At 49.0% G+C, this 18,639-nt stretch overlaps 2 protein-coding genes across 6 annotated transcripts in view; one reads left to right on the forward strand and one right to left on the reverse strand.

Annotated features, from left to right (window-relative positions):
- Positions 1-2: 2 nt before the first annotated feature.
- On the reverse strand, positions 3-14,395 carry TSNAXIP1 (translin associated factor X interacting protein 1). Of its 5 annotated transcripts, XM_026011520.2 has the most exons (16): positions 14,082-14,371; positions 11,327-11,426; positions 5,970-6,082; positions 5,698-5,824; positions 4,453-4,546; positions 3,477-3,673; positions 2,932-3,067; positions 2,361-2,530; positions 2,115-2,274; positions 1,908-2,038; positions 1,646-1,771; positions 1,363-1,515; positions 1,150-1,259; positions 814-940; positions 601-707; positions 3-403 (listed from the first exon to the last, which is right to left on the reverse strand). In XM_026011520.2, exons 1-16 carry the CDS (start codon positions 14,126-14,128, stop codon positions 163-165), a joined length of 2,139 nt encoding a protein of 712 aa, XP_025867305.1. In that variant the 5' UTR covers positions 14,129-14,371; the 3' UTR covers positions 3-162. The 5 variants fall into 5 exon arrangements, with proteins under 5 accessions (XP_025867305.1, XP_072587769.1, XP_072587768.1 ...); XM_072731668.1 differs by lacking the exon at positions 4,453-4,546 and having other exon boundaries at positions 14,082-14,395; XM_072731667.1 differs by lacking the exon at positions 5,970-6,082 and having other exon boundaries at positions 14,082-14,362.
- Positions 14,396-14,707: 312 nt separating this feature from the next.
- The window catches only part of RANBP10 (RAN binding protein 10), a 71,940-nt gene continuing 68,008 nt past the window's right edge, over positions 14,708-18,639 (forward strand). The window contains exons 1-2 of the mRNA XM_026011519.2: positions 14,708-14,971; positions 15,761-15,872. Of these exons, the coding sequence (XP_025867304.1) occupies positions 14,737-14,971; positions 15,761-15,872 (347 nt within the window). The 5' untranslated portion in view covers positions 14,708-14,736. The remainder of the gene's footprint in view (positions 14,972-15,760; positions 15,873-18,639) is intronic.

Consider the following 18,639-nt stretch of genomic DNA (forward strand, 5'->3'; position numbering starts at 1 on the left):
TGTGCCGTGTTTTGGTGTATATCCTGGGGCCAGCCAGGCCAGGACCAACCCTCTCCCTCCCCTCAATTCCCAGGATAACCTGGAGAATAGGTTCAGTCAAATAATTTTATACTAAAAGTAGAGGTTAGCAGCACTGGAACACTCAGGCAGCCCACAGTGTCCCTAGCTTGCAGGCTCTGGCTCTCGAGACCCCATGCGCCTGATGTCAATCATCTGAAGCCGTTGCAGGGCAATCTTGAGCTGTACCACAATGCTTTCTTCCTTCTCTTCACCCTCCTCAGGCAGTTCTTTCATGGGGAGCTGGAAGGCCTGGATCAAGTAGCTATTTAGGGTCTGCTTTTCCAGGCTGGGATCAATGCTTATCAGGGCTTCACGTATCTGAGGTAGGGTTACCTCATTATGGCTACCCAACAAAGAAAGAAAGATAGGCCTTGATCCCTCCTTTCTGCACTCCAGACCCCAAGGTGCCACCTGCTGAGCTTGAGCAGTATATAGTGCCCAGCAGCAAGCTCAGTGCACAAGGAGACACAAGGCCTTGAGATGCCACCCTGTGGCATCGAGATTTGCCTATGGCTAAGTGGGCCAAAGGGAGTTACTCACAGTTCCATGCCCAGCTCCTGCTTTAGCTCCTGTAAGTACTCATCCTTTTCGTCTACATACTGTTCCCACAGCTTTTGCACAAAGGGCGTACTCTGGCCTTCTTCATCCTAGGAGGGGCCACAAGGCAAGGTGAAAACACGTTTGGGGTCCAGCAGAGGCTAGAGCAGGGCTGGGCAAGTTCCTGGACAACCCCCCGCCGCCCCCACCCCCCACCTCTGTAAATAATGAGCGGTAGTTGAGCAAGTCTGCATTGCTGCTGTTGGGATGCCAGCCTCCTGCCTCCATCAACTCCTGAATTTTCTCTTCCTTCTTGAAGGGGAAGGTGCTCTTGAGGACAGTGCTGTGGGGAGATACAAGGGCCAACAGGCCTAGCTGTGGCCTGCTCATGCATCTTCCTGTATCCCTCTGCCAGCCCCACTAGTGCTCAGAAAGGATAAGTGTTGAGGCTGTGAGCCCTTCCTACCAAGCTCCCCTTACCCCTGCGTATCAGGGAGCCTGGCCAGAGGAAATGTTGGACAGGAGTTTGGGATGGCTGGACCAGCCCCTCACCTTAAATGCTCCATGGTTATCAGCCCTTCATTCTGACTGTCAGCATTCGTCATCTCCTTCAGCAACTGTGCCACTGTCTCCTTCTGCTTGATGTATACATTCTCACTCCTCTACAGGAAAGGAAGCATTGGATAACTTGGTGCTTCCTGGAGTAGTAGGGATAGAGCTGGCTTATGCTGGGGACAAAAGATGGAGAGCCAGACCCAACCTTACCTTTCCCATCAAGACTGCATAAAACTGACTCATGACCTCATTAGAGCGGAATAGCTTGATATTTTCAAAAATGGTGTAAGCCCAGGCCATGGCTTCACCAGGTCCAAAGCGATGCTCCAGGAAATTGAAGAAGAAATCTGGGAATTTCTCTTTCTGCAGAGTGGAGATGACTGTTTGGGAAGCCTGCCGCATGATGGATTGGCCCTTCTCCCTAGTACCTCAACAGAACCCCCTGGAGGACTCTGGAGGCCACACCAACCCAAAATGGCCCATGAGGTCTAACCTGCTCCTCAACAAGACGTTGCTTCCAGGCATCCTTGAGGAGGTTTACCACATCCTTCTTGGTTGGCTTCTTATTCTCCACAATGCCATCAAATCGAAGGAAAGAGGGGATGGCTTCCCCATAACCCTGGAAAGTAGAGTGTCCGCTCATCTCTGGGCCGGGCAGAGCCCCAGAGGGTTCCTCCAAAACCTCAAGTCTTATTAGCACAAGGCCTGGCTGTTCTAACTCTGGCCCCAAGCCTCCAGAGCCCAGGGACCCCTACCAGACCAGGAAAGAAATCTTTCTCCCGAAGCAGCCCCTCGCCAATCTCTTCCAGGAGCACATCCACCAGCTGGTCGCTGTTCTTGCCCTCAGCCAGCATTTGCCAGCGATCTGGGCCCCCAGCTACCACATCTGCAGGTGGAGAGAGGGTGCTGGAATCCAAACCACATCCTTGAGCAGTCCCTGGGAGTACAATGACCATCATTACCTTCACACTTGCTCCAGTCAGGCCGCGGCGTAGAGGTGCGCTGGATCTCCTGGAGCTCAGAATGAAACTGATCCCGCTCCTTCAGTGTGGTCATGTGCAACTGCAGCAGTATCTCATGCTCCTTGCAGACCTCTTCATAGTCATCTCTCAGGCTGTCCAGCTGTGGACAAGGTGACTAATCCTTGCTGCCCACCTGTGTGATGTTGCCCGAACCTGCCTGCCCTGCCTGTTCATCAGTACCAGTACCTGCTCCTGCAGATCCTTGTTGGTCTTCTCCTGCATTTCAAAATCCCTCCTGGGTACCACATCTCCAAAGTTGGCCTTCATGGTATTGAGTTCCATCTGTGTGCGGGTCAGGTCTTGCCGGGTCATCTTCAGAGCCAGTGTTAACTTCACGGGGTCCTCCCCCCAGATGCCTGCCAGGGTACCCGCCAACTTGCAACACTCTGCCTCTAGGATCTGTAGCCCAGGGCAATTTTAGAGTGTCCGTCAGGGCCTGGTCCCAGGTCCTTTTCTCCCTGATTGGGAAGCCCTAGGTCTTTCCCACAGCACTAACAGCTCAGAAGTTCGGGCTTAAATAGAGAACCCAGGACATGGAGTACCAGGCCTGTCCTGCTCCCAGGGAGTCTAGGCTGCCTCAGCAGCCAACAATTGTTTCCTACTTAAATGATGAGTCTATGATTCTCAGCCCAGCTCAAAAGATCCATAGACCCAGGCGGCAGCAGGAGCATCCCTGCTTTGTGAATAGGCATGGAATGAACAGACATTAGGAGAGTTCCGCACCTCCTCCACATAGAGAAACCCCCCTCCGGCTTACCTGGGGACTGGGCTAGTGACATGTCCTCCCTCTGGTACCGTAGCTCATTCAGGTCTGCAATGAGGATCTTACGGGCATCTCGCTCCGTGAGGTAGCGCAAGTACTCCTCAGCCAAATTCTTTCTCAGTTTGGATACCTGTTGGGAAGGTGGCTGTGTGGCCAGGGGCTGTATATAACTAGCCATCAAAGGGGTTGGGATGGGTGCTGAGTGGCCCCATCAGGGTCTGGGAACAGGAAAAGTGGAGGAAGGAGACAGACCATTCCTGAGAATCCAGCAAAGTATCAACGCTTCCTCCTGTGGAGAAAATTTGGCAGCCAAGAAGCAGGACTTCTGGCATTTGGGGCCACATGGAGCCAGTGCTAAGCCAAGAAGGAAGGGACAGGGTGTGGAGGTAGCCTCTGCGGGGAGGTGGTGGCTCAGGATATCATTCCAGGTAGAAGGGTAGAGAGTTAGGGAGTCACCTCAGTGCCCAAGGCCTCAGATCACCCCTAGGGTGGGAGTAGCAGGAATTTAGGGAGTTGGTTACCATACTACTCCCATTCACCTCACTCTGCAATGAGATCTTCTCCTCATTCTTTTTGTCAATGAGTTTTAGTAAATTCATCTTCTCTTTCTTCAGCATGGTGATTTCATATCTCTCCTCAGCCCTCATGGCCAAGATCCTCTCGTTGCAGTCCTCATTCACAGTGACAAGCTTGGCCTTCAGGGGCTCCAGAGCCCGAATCTTCTCCCTCTGGTGAGCTAAGCAGGGACAGGTAGGAGAGTCCCTTTGGGACCACAGAGAACAAACAGCCAAGAGACACTGATCCTAAGGTCACAGCGAGTGGCCATGTCCCTTGCAAACTCCATGTCTATGCATGCCTGTTCAAAACATGGCCCCTGCTTAAGGCCTTCCTGCATTTTATTTTATACCAGAGACAGCAGTGCCTAGGTGGCTTCGTCCATTGATTGTCTGCCTTCAGCTTGGGTCATGATCCGAGAGTACTGAGATTGAGTCTCATGCTGGGGGAGGGGAGGGTCCCTGCTCAGCAGGGAGTCTGCTTCTCCCTCTGCTCCTCACCTCACTTGTGCTCTTGCTCTATCTCTCAAATAAATAAAATATTTTAAGCAAACAAACAAACAAACAAACAAACAAACAAACCAGAGACAGAGTCTGGATGAGTACTGGGGTTTCATCTATGCCCTTTCTCCCTATAGCTTTTAGTCCTACAGTTGTGCCATGCCCAGCACTCCTGAGCCTGGTTGGGGAGGCTCATCACTTCCCAGAGGTACTCACTCCCTCTTAGGCTTTGTTCTCAATAGTGAAGTTGCTCTCTTTCCTACAGATACTGTCTTACCATGCTTGCCAAAGACTAGAGGTAGGTAGTCAGGTTCTCTATCACACACGACAGTGTAAGAAAAAGCTGAGCAAGGCTTGGTGACCTCAAGGCCCAGTTAGCAGCTGCCCCAGTACTTCTGCACAGCCCCAGAAGGTCAGAGTAGGATCCTCTCCACGCCTTCCAAACTGGATCCAGTCTTACCCAGCATCACCTCATATGCATTCTTGATGGAGGATAGCAATGGCTTGTACGTTTTAAAGTCCTCTATGAAGAACTCAAAGATTTCTCTGTAAGGCTGGCAAGAAAAGGGGACCTGTCACCTCCTGGCCTATAGCTGCCACTCTTAAGCTTAGAAGTATTATAGCATGAAGCTGCCAGGTGACCCACATTCAAATAAATGCCTGGGCACTACCTGGGTCTCTCAATGCCAGGAAGCTGAGGGGCAGCTCTGTCCCTCTCAACTCTTCTCTGGAGGTCTCTCCTGGTACTATCTCTGAAGCCTGGAAGATGACCTGGATTGGGGCCATTCCACGCTGGCTCTCCAGGCTGCTAGCCTTCTCCAAGCACTGTTTCATTTGGCCTCTCACCAGCACCCCCTTGCTATCTCACAGACCTGGGGGAACAGGAGGAGATCAGAGGCTCTAGCCTTGTATTCTGACCAAGGAGAGTTATGATTTCCTGTCCCATTTGGACACAGAAGTTCTTGGAGGCAGCATTATGTCCTGGAATTAGAATAGGTTCTGGAATCAGCCCTGACTTCATATCCCAGCCCCACCATTTCATAAATGCATGCCTTCTCTGAAGTTCTGCTTCCTTGTTGATGATGAGGTACCTTTAGCTTGTGAGATTGTATTCAAGGTCCCATTCAGGGCCTGACACACAGGTGATGCTCAGCAAATGCTTCTGTCAGTGATTAAGTCAGAAGTGAGGGATTCCCTGTCATCATTCTTGTTTGAGCAGGGATTTGGTGATTCTCTCCTTTAAATGTGCTAGAATCTGATCTACATCTAGATTTTCCTATGTGTCTGGGCCAAGTTCCTCGAGCTTGGGTCTGTCATCCCTGAGCTGGTAAATACTGTATTTACTGCTTCTTGCTCAGTGGCCAGGATTTCAGGCCATTGGTTGATGTCTAACAACCCATGCTAGGCACTGAAGATCACAGAGCTGAAGGGACTGGAGATGGCATCCAGTCTACTACCTGACTCAGATGTGGAAACTCAGACCTAGGGAGAGTTTTGGTTTAATACTTGCAGCTTTGCCTGCTCACTGACTTTTTTATAGAACATGTTTCCCTTACCAGGAATGGGGACCCAAAAGAGCTGGGAGTGACTGGTTTCTCCTGAAGTCTGAAGTGCTCAGTCCTAGTGAGTAAGGGTTCTTCCCACCTGTCTTCCCACCCACTCCCCTCCACCCCCACCCCACCCACAGTTATTCTGTGGCTCTGACCTGTAGCCTCAGCTCCTGGGTAGAATCTGTGCTCAGGTCCAGCAGGAGGAGCTCCTTGCGTAGGTAGTTCTCCAGCTGCTCCAGGTACCTCGGCTTAGTAGTGCCCAGAGGATGCTGTTGCCAGCTACTGCATGGGATGGGGGAATGAGAGGGATGGGTACTCCGTGGCCTCTTGCATCATTAGTCTGGGCCAGCACATGCCCCTGTGCTGTCTCTGGGTCCAATGCTGGGTCTGTACCGGCCCATGCACCATGGGGCTGACCCCAGCTTACCCTGCTCGCTTCCGGTAATCATATGAACAGGGCTTTCGATTTTGTAGAATGGTCTGACCACTGGTGTGTGTGGGCCATGGGGACAGTTGGCCACCAATGGAGAACTGACAGGACTGCAGGAAGAGACAGGTGGGGTTACCATGGCAACACGGATCCCTTTCCTGATGCTCGTCCCCATCCTCCTCCCTCTACATTTTATTTTTTTTTAATTTGAGAGAGAGATGGAGACAGCATGCATGCACAGCATTGGGGGGAGCACAGGGAGAAAATTTTGGACAGACCCCCACTAGAGCATGGAGCCCATGCATGGCTCAATCCCACAATCCCAAGATCATGACCTGAGCCAAAACCAAGAGCCTGACACTCCACCAACTGAGCCAGCCAGGCTCCCCTCCCCCACAATTCACAGAATTATGAATTCTTTTTTTTTTAAGATGTATTTATTTATTTATTCATAGAGACAGAGAGAGACAGGCAGAGGGAGAAGCAGGCTCCATGCAGAGAGCCCGACGTGGGACTCGACCCAGGGTCTCCAGGATCACGCCCTAGGCTGCAGGCGGCACTAAACCGCTGTGCCACCGGGGCTGCCCAGAATTATGAATTCTTAATATGGTTCATAATTAAGATTATGGGCACTAGAGGTAGAGAGAGTTTAGGTTAAAAAGCCAGATACCCCTTCTTGGCTGTGTGACCACAGGCTTAGCAGTCTCTACATTCCTACATTCATAAAATGGGGATGGTTTTAGTTCCCACTGCACTGTATTGATGTGAGGATGCAGTGAGAAAACATGAAGTCGGTTTACACAGACTCAGGCACCTTCTTGGAACTCAGTAAAGGTGAGCTGTTCTTCTCTTCTGGAGGTATGTCAGTGAGTATTGCATATCTGTACTATGAAAACAGATGTGAGTACCAATCTGTACCAGCCCCGCTGTACTGTTTGTGGGACTCAAACTGGGGAATCTGAGATCACACCCTGAGCCAAAGGCAGACATTCAACTGCTGAGCCACCCAGGTGTCCCAATTACTTTCCAATTTAAAAGAAAATTGAGGCCACCTGGCTGGCTGTCGGTGGAATGTACAACTCTCCTTCTCGGCCCTGTGAGTTCAAGCCTCATGTTGGGTGTGGAGATTACTTCAAAGTAAAATTTTTAATAAAGAAAGAAAAGAAAAGAACATTGAATTAGAATTCAATGTTGAATCCAATATTAGAACCCCCTCTGTGGCCCTTAACTATGTAGACGTTTAAGAATAAATTCCTTTTTTCTTGACCCATTAACTTCTTAGAATACAACATGTTATAAAAATAATGTTGGGAGCGTCTGGCTGGCTCAGTCAGAGAAGGATGGGACTCTTGATATCAGGGTTGTTAAGTTCAAAGAATGTTAAGGGGATCCCTGGATGGTTCAGCGGTTTAGTGCCTGCCTTCGGCCCAGAGCATGGTCCTGGCATCCCGGGATCGAGTCCCATATTGGGCTCCCTGCATGGAGCCTGCTTCTCTCTGCCTATATCTCTGCCTCTCTCTGTGTGTGTCTCCCATGAATAAATAAAATCTTTAAAAAAAAAAAGAATGGGGATCCCTGGGTGGCGCAGCGGTTTGGCGCCTGCCTTTGGCCCAGGGCGCGATCCTGGAGACCCAGGATCGAATCCCACATCAGGCTCCCAGTGCATGGAGCCTGCTTCTCCCTCTGCCTATGTCTCTGCCTCTCTCCCTCTCTCTCTGTGACTATCATAAAATAAAAAAAATAAAATAAAAATAAAATAAAAAAATAAAAAAAAGAATGTTAAAATTACAGTTCATAATGTTTGGGACATGGTCAGAGCAGCACTCACAAAATACTTTTTTTTAATTAAAACAAAATTTTAAAAAGATTTTATGTATTCGTTCATGAGAGGCACAGAGAGAGGCAGAGACACACAGGCAGAGGGAGAAGCAGGCTCCATGCAGAGAGCCCAATGCAAGACTTGATCCTGAGACTCCAGGTTTACTCCCTGGTCCAAAGGCAGAGGCTCAACCGCTGAGCCACCCAGGAATCCCTAAAATTTTTTTTTAATTATTGTTTTTTATTATTTATTTATTTATTTATTTAAAGATTTTATTTATTTATTCATGAGAGACACACAGAGAGAGAGGTAGAGACACAGGCAGAGGGAGAAGCAGGCTCCATGCAGGGAGCCCAATGTGGGACCTGATCCCGGGTCTCCAGGATCACACCCCAGGCTGATGGCGGCTCTAAACTGCTAAGCCACTGGGGCTGCCCTGTTTTTTATTTTTTAATTTTAAGATCAAGAGTCCGATGCTTGGACACCTGGTGGCTCAGGGGTTGAGCATCTGCCTTTGGCTCAGATTGCTATCCTGGGGTCCTGGGATTGGTCCTGGGATTGAGTCCTGAGTCCCACATGAGGCTCTCCACAGGGAGCCTGCTTCTCCCTTTGCCTATGTCTCTCTGCTTCTCCCATGAATAAATAAATAAGATATTTTTTAAAAGATTTTTTTTTTTTTTTTAAGAATCAGATGCTTGGGGATCCCTGGGTGGCGCAGCGGTTTGGCGCCTGCCTTTGGCCCAGGGCGCGATCCTGGAGACCCGGGATCGAATCCCACGTCGGGCTCCCGGTGCATGGAGCCTGCTTCTCCCTCTGCCTCTGTCTCTGCCTCTCTCTCTCTCTCTCTGTGACTATCATAAATAAATAAAAATTAAAAAAAAAAGAATCAGATGCTTAATGGACTGAGCCACCCAGGCAGCCCTTTATTTTTTTAAGTAATCTCTATCCTGAATGTGGGGCTTCAACCCAAGACCCGAGATGAAGAGTCATATGCCCTACCGACTGAGCCTGCCAGGTGCCCTGGTATTTATTTTAATTGCTTAAAATACTTATGCTGTTAGGAAAGAAAACCTTAAGCTTTCTTTCTGTTTGAAAAGAACTATCGGGGAGTGTGAGTGGCTGAGGCAGTAAAGCGCCAGACTCTTGATTTCATCTTAGGTCATGATCTCAGAGTGGTGGCACCCAGCCCCAAGCCCCAAGCCCCAAGCCCAAGCCCCAAGCTCCCAGCCCCCAGCCCCGCACCAGGCTCCACGCTCAACGCACTCACCTGACCCTCCCCCTTTCTCTGCTCCTCTCCCCACTTGTGCTGTCTCTCCCAAATTAAAAACAAACAAACAAACCCACAAAATTATCAACATTTTTAAATAGAAAAAAGACTAAATAGGAGTATAAATAGACAAACTGGAAATACAAGAAAAGTCAAAGTATTAAAAATCAAAGCCAGACAAAAATGTTTTTGAAATTTGTCAAAATTAATGTGCTTTTTTGGGGGCGGGTATGTGATTTTTATAAACGTGTCAAGTAACCCTGAAAGACATCTGAGAAGCTGTCAAACAAGCACCTGACCCTAGTGAATTAATAAGTTTTTCAGACTTTCAAAAGTTCAGTCCTTGTGTTTTCTCTGCCGTTTCCGTGGAGAAAAAAACGTGGTCACCCTACACTGATTCCTGGGCAAATGCGGCAGAATTCTGGGTGTTGGTCATTACCAGGGGCCTCCGGCCATGGATGGGGGGCAAGAGGGCTCCGGGGCGCTCCGAGCTCTCGGCTTCCCCCTGCAGGGGAGAGCGGGAAGGGCGGCCGCCGCGCTGGGCGGATGGCGGCGTGGGGGGGAAACAGTGCCCCCTGGTGGCTAGGGAGGGCGGTGCTGCCGCTGCGCGAAGGAGCCTGGCCCCAGCTGAGCTGCGTTGGGAGGCAGCTAGGCGGTGTGGGGGGCGTGTGCCCCAAATCATCCGGTCTTCTGGGGCTGTGGCTGCGCTTCATCTCCGTGAGCAGTCCACACTGACCCCTCTTCCCTCTCTCGAGTCCCCAAATTACCTATTCCAGACACACTAAGAAAATCACTACAGGGCAGCCCGCGTGGCTCAGCGGTTTAGTGCCGCCTTCAGCCCAAGATATGACCTGGAGACCCAGGATCGAGTCCCGCGTCGGGTTCACCGCATGGAGCCTGCTTCTCCCTCTGCTTGCGTCTCTGCCTCTCTTTCTCTCTCTCTCATGAATAAATAAATAAATAAAATCTTTGTAAAAAATCACTACAGGGGATCCCTGGGTGGCGCAGTGGTTTGGCGCCTGCCTTTGGCCCAGGGCGCGATCCTGGAGACCCGGGATTGAATCCCACGTCGGGCTCCCGGTGCGTGGAGCCTGCTTCTCCCTCTGCCTGTGTCTCTGCCTCTCTCTCTCTCTCTCTCTCTCTCTCTCTCTCTGTGTGTGACTATCATAAAAAAAATTTTTTTTAAATCACTACACAGCCTATAATACTACACAGCTCCACTGTGACTTAGAGTTATGTTTTTTTGTGTGTGTGTGTTTGTTTTTTAAGTATTTTATTTTTTCATGAGAGACACAGAGACATAGGCAGAGGGAGAAGCAGACTCCCTGCGGAGAGCCTGTTGTGGGACTTGATCCCAGGACCCCAGGATCATCACCTGAGCCAAAGGCAGACGCAACCACTAAGTCACCCAGGTGTTCCTGGAGTTATGTTTGCCAAACTGTGTTTTTTCAAAAAAATTTTTAATAAATGTGTTTTTTCATTTGATTCTGATAGTGGCTGTTTGCTAATTAATTACAATCCTATGATCATATCAACTAAAGCCCCAAAGTACCTAATGAGACAGCATTCCTTTTTTAAAAGTAAGCTCTATTCCCAACCTGGGGCTTGAACTCACCACCCAGAGATCGAGTCACATGCTCTACCACTGAGCCAGCCAGGTACCCCAAGATAGAGACAGCATTCATTTTTATGTAAAAACTTAAAAGAACAGGAATGGAGGAAGGACATTTCCTGAGGCCAGTTGAGTCTCTATTTCCAACCCAGAGTCAGCAACATGAGGGGCGAACATCTCTTTAATCCTGCCTTCACATACTTACCTATATAGCATTATGGAGCTCTTAACATATGCCCATCACTCAAGTACCTGGGCCATACAGAAAAAAATGATAGTCACAGCCCTGAGGGACCTTGGCAAGTCTGTTATGACCATCCCAGCACCTAGCACAATGCCTGCCATATGGCAGGCTGAATGAAAAAAGGTCTAATCCAGAATGCTGAGCTACAGGGGAAGGGTGTCCATGGACAGCAGCTGAGTCTTTCTCTACCATGAGAGATCTGGAAGGGCTTTTCAGATGAGGTGCAGCAAGTGTGCACACCCCTACCTCAGAGCCTGATGGGCCTGGCCTCTGTGAGCCACACTCCCCCAGCTGCAGAGAAACTACTCTGGGAACCATGTTTCAGGTGGGTGGTGCTTTGGGGTTGCAGAGAGGGAGGCAGATAGGTTCTGAGAGCCGACATCTGGGTTTCCAACAAGACATTGCCACTAACCAGTGTCTTCCGTTTCTGAGAAAGCTTGCGATTCTGGATGTTCTTGGTTTCTGTGAGGAAGGAGTCATCTATGATCCCTCCTGAAGGCCGCATGTGTGTTCTGCACAGAAAAGGGGAAGACAGTGGTAAGTGACAGAGCCCTGAGTGGGGACAGCACCTCCACCCAGATCTATAGGACATGGTGTCTTCTCCCTGTAGAGCTAAGCTCTGGGTCTTCCCAGCACTGCCTGTAGTTTCCCAGAGATGCTGCCAACAAGCTCCTGGCCCTGGGCCAAAACATTTTCCTACATTCCCAGAAACCTTCTCATGCTGAGAATCTCACCAATTCCTACAGTGACAGGAAAGCCTCACCATGAGCCCAGAAAACTGTGGGCTTATACTTTCATTCAGTGTTCAGATGAGTTTCAAGTTTGTGACTCTGACATATTCTGGGGGTGTGATACCAAGGCAGGTGCTATAGAACAAGAAGCACAGGGCCTGGGGTCCAAGGGCTGGGGTGTCAGCTCCCATCCTATACTTAATGGCTGAAGGTCCTGGGGGCTGACATCTGGGGTTCCAGTAGGAACCCCTAGGCAGGTCATTTAACCTCTCTCAGACAGCCTAGTTTGCTCATAAGGAAATGGAAACGAGTCTTGCTTTTTTTCTGTTTTTCTTTTTCTTTTTTTCTTTTTTTTAAGATTTTATTTATTTATTTGAGATAGAGAGAAAGAGAGTATGGCCGGGGGGAAGGGCAAAGAGAGAGGCAGAAACAGACAACCTGCTGAGCAGGGCGCCTGACATCCCAGGACTCTGAGATCATGACCTGAGCCAAAGGCAGACGCTTAAACAACTGAGATATACCCAGTGCCCCTCTACTTTATTTTTTTTAAGATTTTATTTTTAAGTAATATCTACACCCAATATGGGGTTCAAACTTATATTCCAAGATCAAGAGTCACATGCCCTACTGACTGAAGCAGCTGGGTACTCCCCTATATTTCTACCTTAAAGGTGGGGAAAACTCAAGTTACATAACAGATCACAGGCATTGGGTATAACAGGGGTATATCCTGGTATTGAGTGAACTCAAGCGCATTCCTGAGCTGAGTAAGAACACTCTCAAGCCTGCTGTCTGGTTCTTGTAGATTCATTTTAACTCTAGATAAAATAATTAAACTGGCAAATAATCTCCTGATTTTTTTTTAAGAGAGGGAGGGGAGAGGGACAGAGAGAATCTTAAGCAGGCTCTATGCCCAGCACAGAGCTGATGCAGGGTTCAATCCCACAACCCCAAGATCATAACCTGAACTGAAATCAAGAGTCAGATGCTCAACCTACTGAGCCTCCTGAATTTTGTAGGCTTTCTCTGTTGGGGCAACAGACCCTGAAGGATTAGAGTTTAGGTGGGATCAGGTTTTTGCATTGGTGATAAGAAGGGAGAAACTACGTTCATTAAACACTTACTGAATGCTTAGTATATGCAAGAGCTGTGATGAAAGCTTCACATATTCTGCCTAAATTTTCCCAACAATATATTTTTTAAAGATTTTATTTATTTATTCATGATAGTCATACACAGAGAGAGAGAGAGGCAGAGACACAGGCAGAGGGAGAAGCAGGCTCCATGCAGGGAGCCCGAAGTGGGATTCGATTCAGGGTCTCCAGGATCGCGCCCCAGGCCAAAGGCAGGCGCCAAACCGCTGCGCCACCCAGGGATCCCTCCCAACAATATTTTTGAAGTTGGTTGTATCATCCCCATGTTTGAGATACAGAAGCAAAGGCCCTGAACTTAAGAGACTTCTTTTTTTTTTTTAAAGCTTTTATTTATTTATTCATGAGAGACAGAGAGAGAGAGAGGCAGAGACACAGGCAGAGGGAGAAGCAGGCTCCTCACAGGGAGCCTGATGTGGGACACGATCCTGGATCCCAGGACCACCACCTGGGCCGAAGGCAGGTGCCCAACTGCTGAGCCACCCAGGCATCCCGAGACTTCTGAATTCCCAAAGCTGGAAAGATATTTAGCCAAAATTTTTGTTTTAGTATGTACACTTGTGGCTTTACGAGCTAATAGAGCTTGTTGTCATCTTTTGGAGTGCCCAGAGACTGCAACCTGAATAGACAGCAATTCGACAATCATCTTTGCCATAAGCTAATGGGTGAAGAGGCAGTTTATCTCTGTGGCTAAGAGCTTAGGTTCAGGAGTCTCACGTGGCTGGGTTCAAATCCTAGCTATAACACTTTTTTTTGTTAGCATTTTTAATAAATGATTTTATTTATTTATTCATGAGAGAAACACAGAGAAAGGCAGAGAGCTAGACAGACGGAGAAGCAGGCTCCCCGCATGGAACCCAAAGTAGGACTGATCCCAACTCCGGGATCACGTCCCTAGCGGAAGGCAAACGCTCAACCACGGAGCTCCCCAGGAGTCCCTTTAGTTCTTCCACTTATAAACGTGTAAAACACATGATCTCTCCAGGCTTCTATTCATTCGTAAAACGGAAATATTACTACCTCATAGAGTTGTGGGTTAAATGTGCCATATATAAAGTAGTTGGCACATAATATATGCTCAATACATGCAAGCTGGCTCTTACTAATGATAAAGTGCGCAGCCTTTTTGCTGGCATCTAATGTTCTCAGGGGGCTAAGTCAGTCCAGATTCCATTTCTGCACCACCGATCCTGAGGGGCTGAAGCCCTGGACCAATGGACAGAGGCATTTCACTTTCTGGAAGTTCTCAAACCCTCCTCTCCGCCCTCAGTCGGGTCAGGCCTACCTCGACGTAGTCGCGAAGCTGGAGCACCGCGGCTTGGGGGAGGCCATGACCCTCAGACAGTCGGGCAGCCAGCACCCCCGGCCCGGGAAGCTGCGGTAGTGTACAGCCCGTCGCTATGGCGACCAGGCCCCAGCATCCTAGCGGCGGGGGCGGAGTTGAGTCTGTGCCACGCCCACTCGGCCAGAGCCCACAAGCTGGGAGCAAAGCCAATAAGCAAAGGTGGCCTCGGACCCGGGGACAGGGTCCCCTCAGTCAGTTACTACCGTGATTTGACCCTGGCTATCGGAACTGAGGCGGGGGGATAAACAGAGGCCATGGGGGCGGGCGGTGAACTGAGGACCCGGAGCCGCGTCGCCAGCGGGAATTGTAGTTTTTGGTTTCCCAAAGTCTCCGCTGAACAGGCTTATGACTGAGCAAATTTGTACTACATCTCCCAAAGTTCCTTACGAGCACTGGTTGTCCCGCCTCTGGAGAGCTCTGCATTGTGGGATATATAGTCCGAAATGTGGCGAAGCGGGGCAGTGTCCAAAGAGAGGTGTAGGACTTGGACTCGGTTTCCCTGCGGCCTCGGTAGGCTCGCGGGCCATTGGCTGAGCGGGGAGATCTGGTCTCGCTCCTCCCCGCCCCCAGTGACACAATAGCAGCTCCCTCCAAGATGGCGGCGGCGACGGCGGACCCGGGAGCTGGGAGCCCGCAAGCTGGAGATTCCTCTGGCGGGGGCGCGGGGGGCGGGCTGCAGTCCCCGGGGGAGCAGGAGCTGAGCCGGCGCCTTCAGCGCCTGTACCCCGCGGTCAACCAGCATGAGACGCCGCTGCCGCGCTCCTGGAGCCCCAAGGACAAGTACAACTACATCGGCCTCTCCCAGGGCAACCTCCGCGTCCACTACAAAGGTATCGGCCAGTTTGGCCCTGGGGTTGGGGGGAAGACCGGAGCACCTGCCGGGCGGCTGTGCTGCCCGGCCCCTGTCCCATCACGTCCCTTCCCCGATTTGGGTGCTCCGGGTTAGGCCTTAGCCCCTGCGGGGTGTCCAAGGTGTTGAAGCTGACCAGGCCGAGGGTCGACTGCCTGGACTGCTGTGCCCCGAGACACCCGATGTCAGGAGAACTGCAACAGGTGTCCAAACCCAGTGCTGCTAGGCTGGACCTTCCTCCCGAGGGCCTTGCTTATCCTGGGATAGCTCCAATTCCAGCTGGGCCTTTCATCACTGCTTAGTTTTGGGAGTGTCTGAAGAAAGGGGTGGTCACATCCCCTCCATTAGCCAGAGGCCCATGGGCTTGCTCTCCTGCCAGATATCACAGAGAGAGCTTGTGGTTCTTTACTTAAGTTGAGGGGGGTGATCTTCCAGAGCTGCCTCCCTCTCCCCTGATCTAGGTGGGCTCTCTGTGTTTTGGAGAGACTGCCAGCAGCGCTTGGGAATCTCTCACATTCATCCACATTGCCTGCACCCTGACTTAGTTTGTATGGGAGAAATTGTCTCTGGCAGGGCTGCTGTTCACAGTAGGAGGTGAGCCAAAGGTGGGAGGTTTATGTGTTTGCTCAGTTGTTGTCTGGTTATTCCTCCAACAATGTCAGGGCTTCCTCTGGCCATGAAGCAGTGAAGTTGCCATGGAGTAGAAAAGAACAAGACTTCTATTTGCACTTCTTTCTGCTGAAATTTCTTACTTGCTTTCTCCTATTAGGTCATGGCAAAAATCACAAAGATGCTGCCTCAGTGCGTGCCACCCACCCCATACCTGCTGCCTGTGGCATTTATTACTTTGAGGTGAAAATTGTCAGCAAAGGAAGAGATGGGTAAGCCCCTTCTTACCACCTTCTTTCCCTTGGCACTGAGCTATTCCCTATGGTCAGAGTTTGAGGTCTTCTGGCTGACACTTGTGACTGATGTGAGTTGTTAAGATGCATGGGTCTGGGCTACAGAGTGTTGAATAGTGGGCTGTCTCTATTACCTGATGGTGGGTATGGCCTAGTCTAAGCAGCAGCCCTTGATGGCAAGTAGGTGCATTGAGGGTAGAGACCTCACAGGTCAGGGAAATAAGTAACACGTTTACATTAACAATTCAGGGTCCAGAGTGGGATTTCCCCTACTGTTATATGACATTTGTGACTTCCCTCCTTTCACACTCTTGTTGCATTCAGGGTTCTTTTTTATGGCATTTAGTCACATAGAGGCCCCTGTAGGCTTCAAAGGGGTAGTAGAGTCTTCACAGCATTTATCACAGCTGTGGCAGCCACTAGCCTGTCATGTCAGGGTAAATAACATGCACATGGTCAGAATCAGATGACCTTGCTGCTCATAAACTTGTTTTTCAGTCCAGGGACTCAAACACCAGTTGGACCAGCTTTAGGAAGGTCCTCATTAAAGTTAGCATTAGGGAGGCTCCCTATTTTAGGGTGATCTAAGCAGACACCCGGAAGTCAGAGGGGTAGGTTTCGCATTTTTCTTTTTTTTCCTTTTTCTCCTAGTCTTCCCTTTTTCCCATTGATTGTGACAAAGCAGGTGTTTAACTTATATAATAACATGATTTCAGCTGTCTTGGAAAGGCTTTCCTCATCAGACCTTAGGTCTGATGTGGGAAGTTTGCCAACTAGACCAGTGACCTTCGTGCCAACCCTGAATATGTGTTCTTGAGCATTCAGAATACTTCCTCTCTCCTAGGGACTGTCCCTTTTGTGGTACATGCAAAACGCCCAGCCAAGGGGTTTGTGTTGGGGGAGGACTGATAGAGTCAGAGCTGTGCCTGCTTCCTCCGTGAAGTTGTAACATCCTTGCCTGAGATGGCTGTGTGGCCATGTGTAGATGGTGCATCTTTAATCTCCTTGTTTGTATTATGGGGGAGCTAGGTCAGTATCTAAGCTGCCTTAAACCCCAGAATTCTGTGATTCTGAAATTCTGATCATGGCATGGTATTACATCTTTTCACTTTTATTCCTACCTAGTACATTTACAGATAGAAAACATACTTTTGGAGAGCTTTAAGGTTTCTATTTCCCCTTCCCACCATCTGATAAAAGTACATATGTACATATAATGTGCTTGAACTAGTGTGAATAAGAATAGCCTCTTAAACAGTGCAAAAATAGTTTGGTAGAGACTGAAATGGCAGTGACTGGAGTCTCATATTGCCAAAGAGACTGAAGGGCATTTCTTAGACTTGTAGGAAGGAAAATCAATTGTTTTCTCTGAAGTGCTAATCATAGGTAGCAGCTGAGCTTTGAGAAACGTGAATACTTTTTCAGAAAGGTAGTGTTTAAATGTAGAGATCTGGATTCCTCCAACTGACTTTTCATATTTCAGTTGTAAGTAGATTTTGCTTGAAAAGGCCCTGTGTCTTGTTAGTTGGCCTTACTATAGGTGTTGCCTGAAAATTTAAAGAGAGTTGGCCATCGTCTCCCAGCTTCTATACCCAGCATTTTTTTTTTTTTTAAGATTTTATTTATATATTCATGAGAGAGACACACAGAGAGAAGCACAGACAGGCAGAGGGAGAAGCAGGGTCCATGCAGGGAGCCCGACATAGGACTCGATCCTAGGTCTCCAGGATCACACCCTGGGCTGAAAGTGGCGCTAAACCGCGAAGCCACCCCGGCTGCCCTATACCCAGCATTTTTATATGTGGTAAATACAGCCATTAAGTTGACCTGGAAACCTCAGTTTTAAAAAGGCTTCAGATCCTATATGCTTCAGTTGACCGCCATCAGATGGCAAGTATATGAATGTCTCCTCATAGCATCTTAACGGAGTCCCTGAAAGCCGTCTCATGGCTAGGATGTAGCCAGATATTGTTATGAGCCAGGTGTGGTTTTGAAGAGGCCAAGGGTAGATACAGGGCAGAAAATTACCAGTACGTTTTTTGTTTCCTGTCAATATTGGATGTGTGTTTCTGACCTGGGGTTGGTCCATGACCCAGGTGTTAACCAGTTTTATAGCTTTCCTGTATTATCTAATTCGAGCCTTGCAGCATCTCTGGAAAGTGACCAGAGCAGATGATAATGTATCTGTTTGTTTTTATTTTATTATTTAAAAGATCTTATTTATTTCTTCATGAGAGACACGGGGAGGGGGGGCAGAGACACAGGTAGAGGGAGAAGCAGGCTCCATGCAGAGAGCCCAATGTGGGACTTGTTCCCAGGACCCCAGGATCATGCCCTGGGCCGAAGGCAGGTGCCAAACTGCTGAGCCACCTAGGGATCCCTGTTTTTAGATTTTATTTATTTATTTATTTATTTATTTTATTTTTTAAAGATTTATATATTTGTTTTGGAGGAAGAGAGAAGCATGCGCATGTAAGGGGTGAGAGGCAGAGGGAGACAAAAATCTATTTTAAAAAATTATTTTATCTTTTTAAGTTAATTTATTTGTGAGAGAGAGAACGGGAGCAGGGGGAGGAGCAGAAGAGGAAGAAGAAACAGACTCCCCACTGAGCAGGGAGCCCCACATGGGGTTGGAATCCCAGGACCCTGAGATCATGACCCAAGCCAAAGGCAGATGTTCAACCAACTAAACCACCCAGTTGCCCCTACTTAAAAAAACTTTTTAAAAATATTTTATTTATTTATT

This window comes from Vulpes vulpes, chromosome 12 (assembly GCF_048418805.1).
Source record: "Vulpes vulpes isolate BD-2025 chromosome 12, VulVul3, whole genome shotgun sequence".
In the NCBI taxonomy this organism is placed as follows: Eukaryota; Metazoa; Chordata; class Mammalia; order Carnivora; family Canidae; genus Vulpes; species Vulpes vulpes.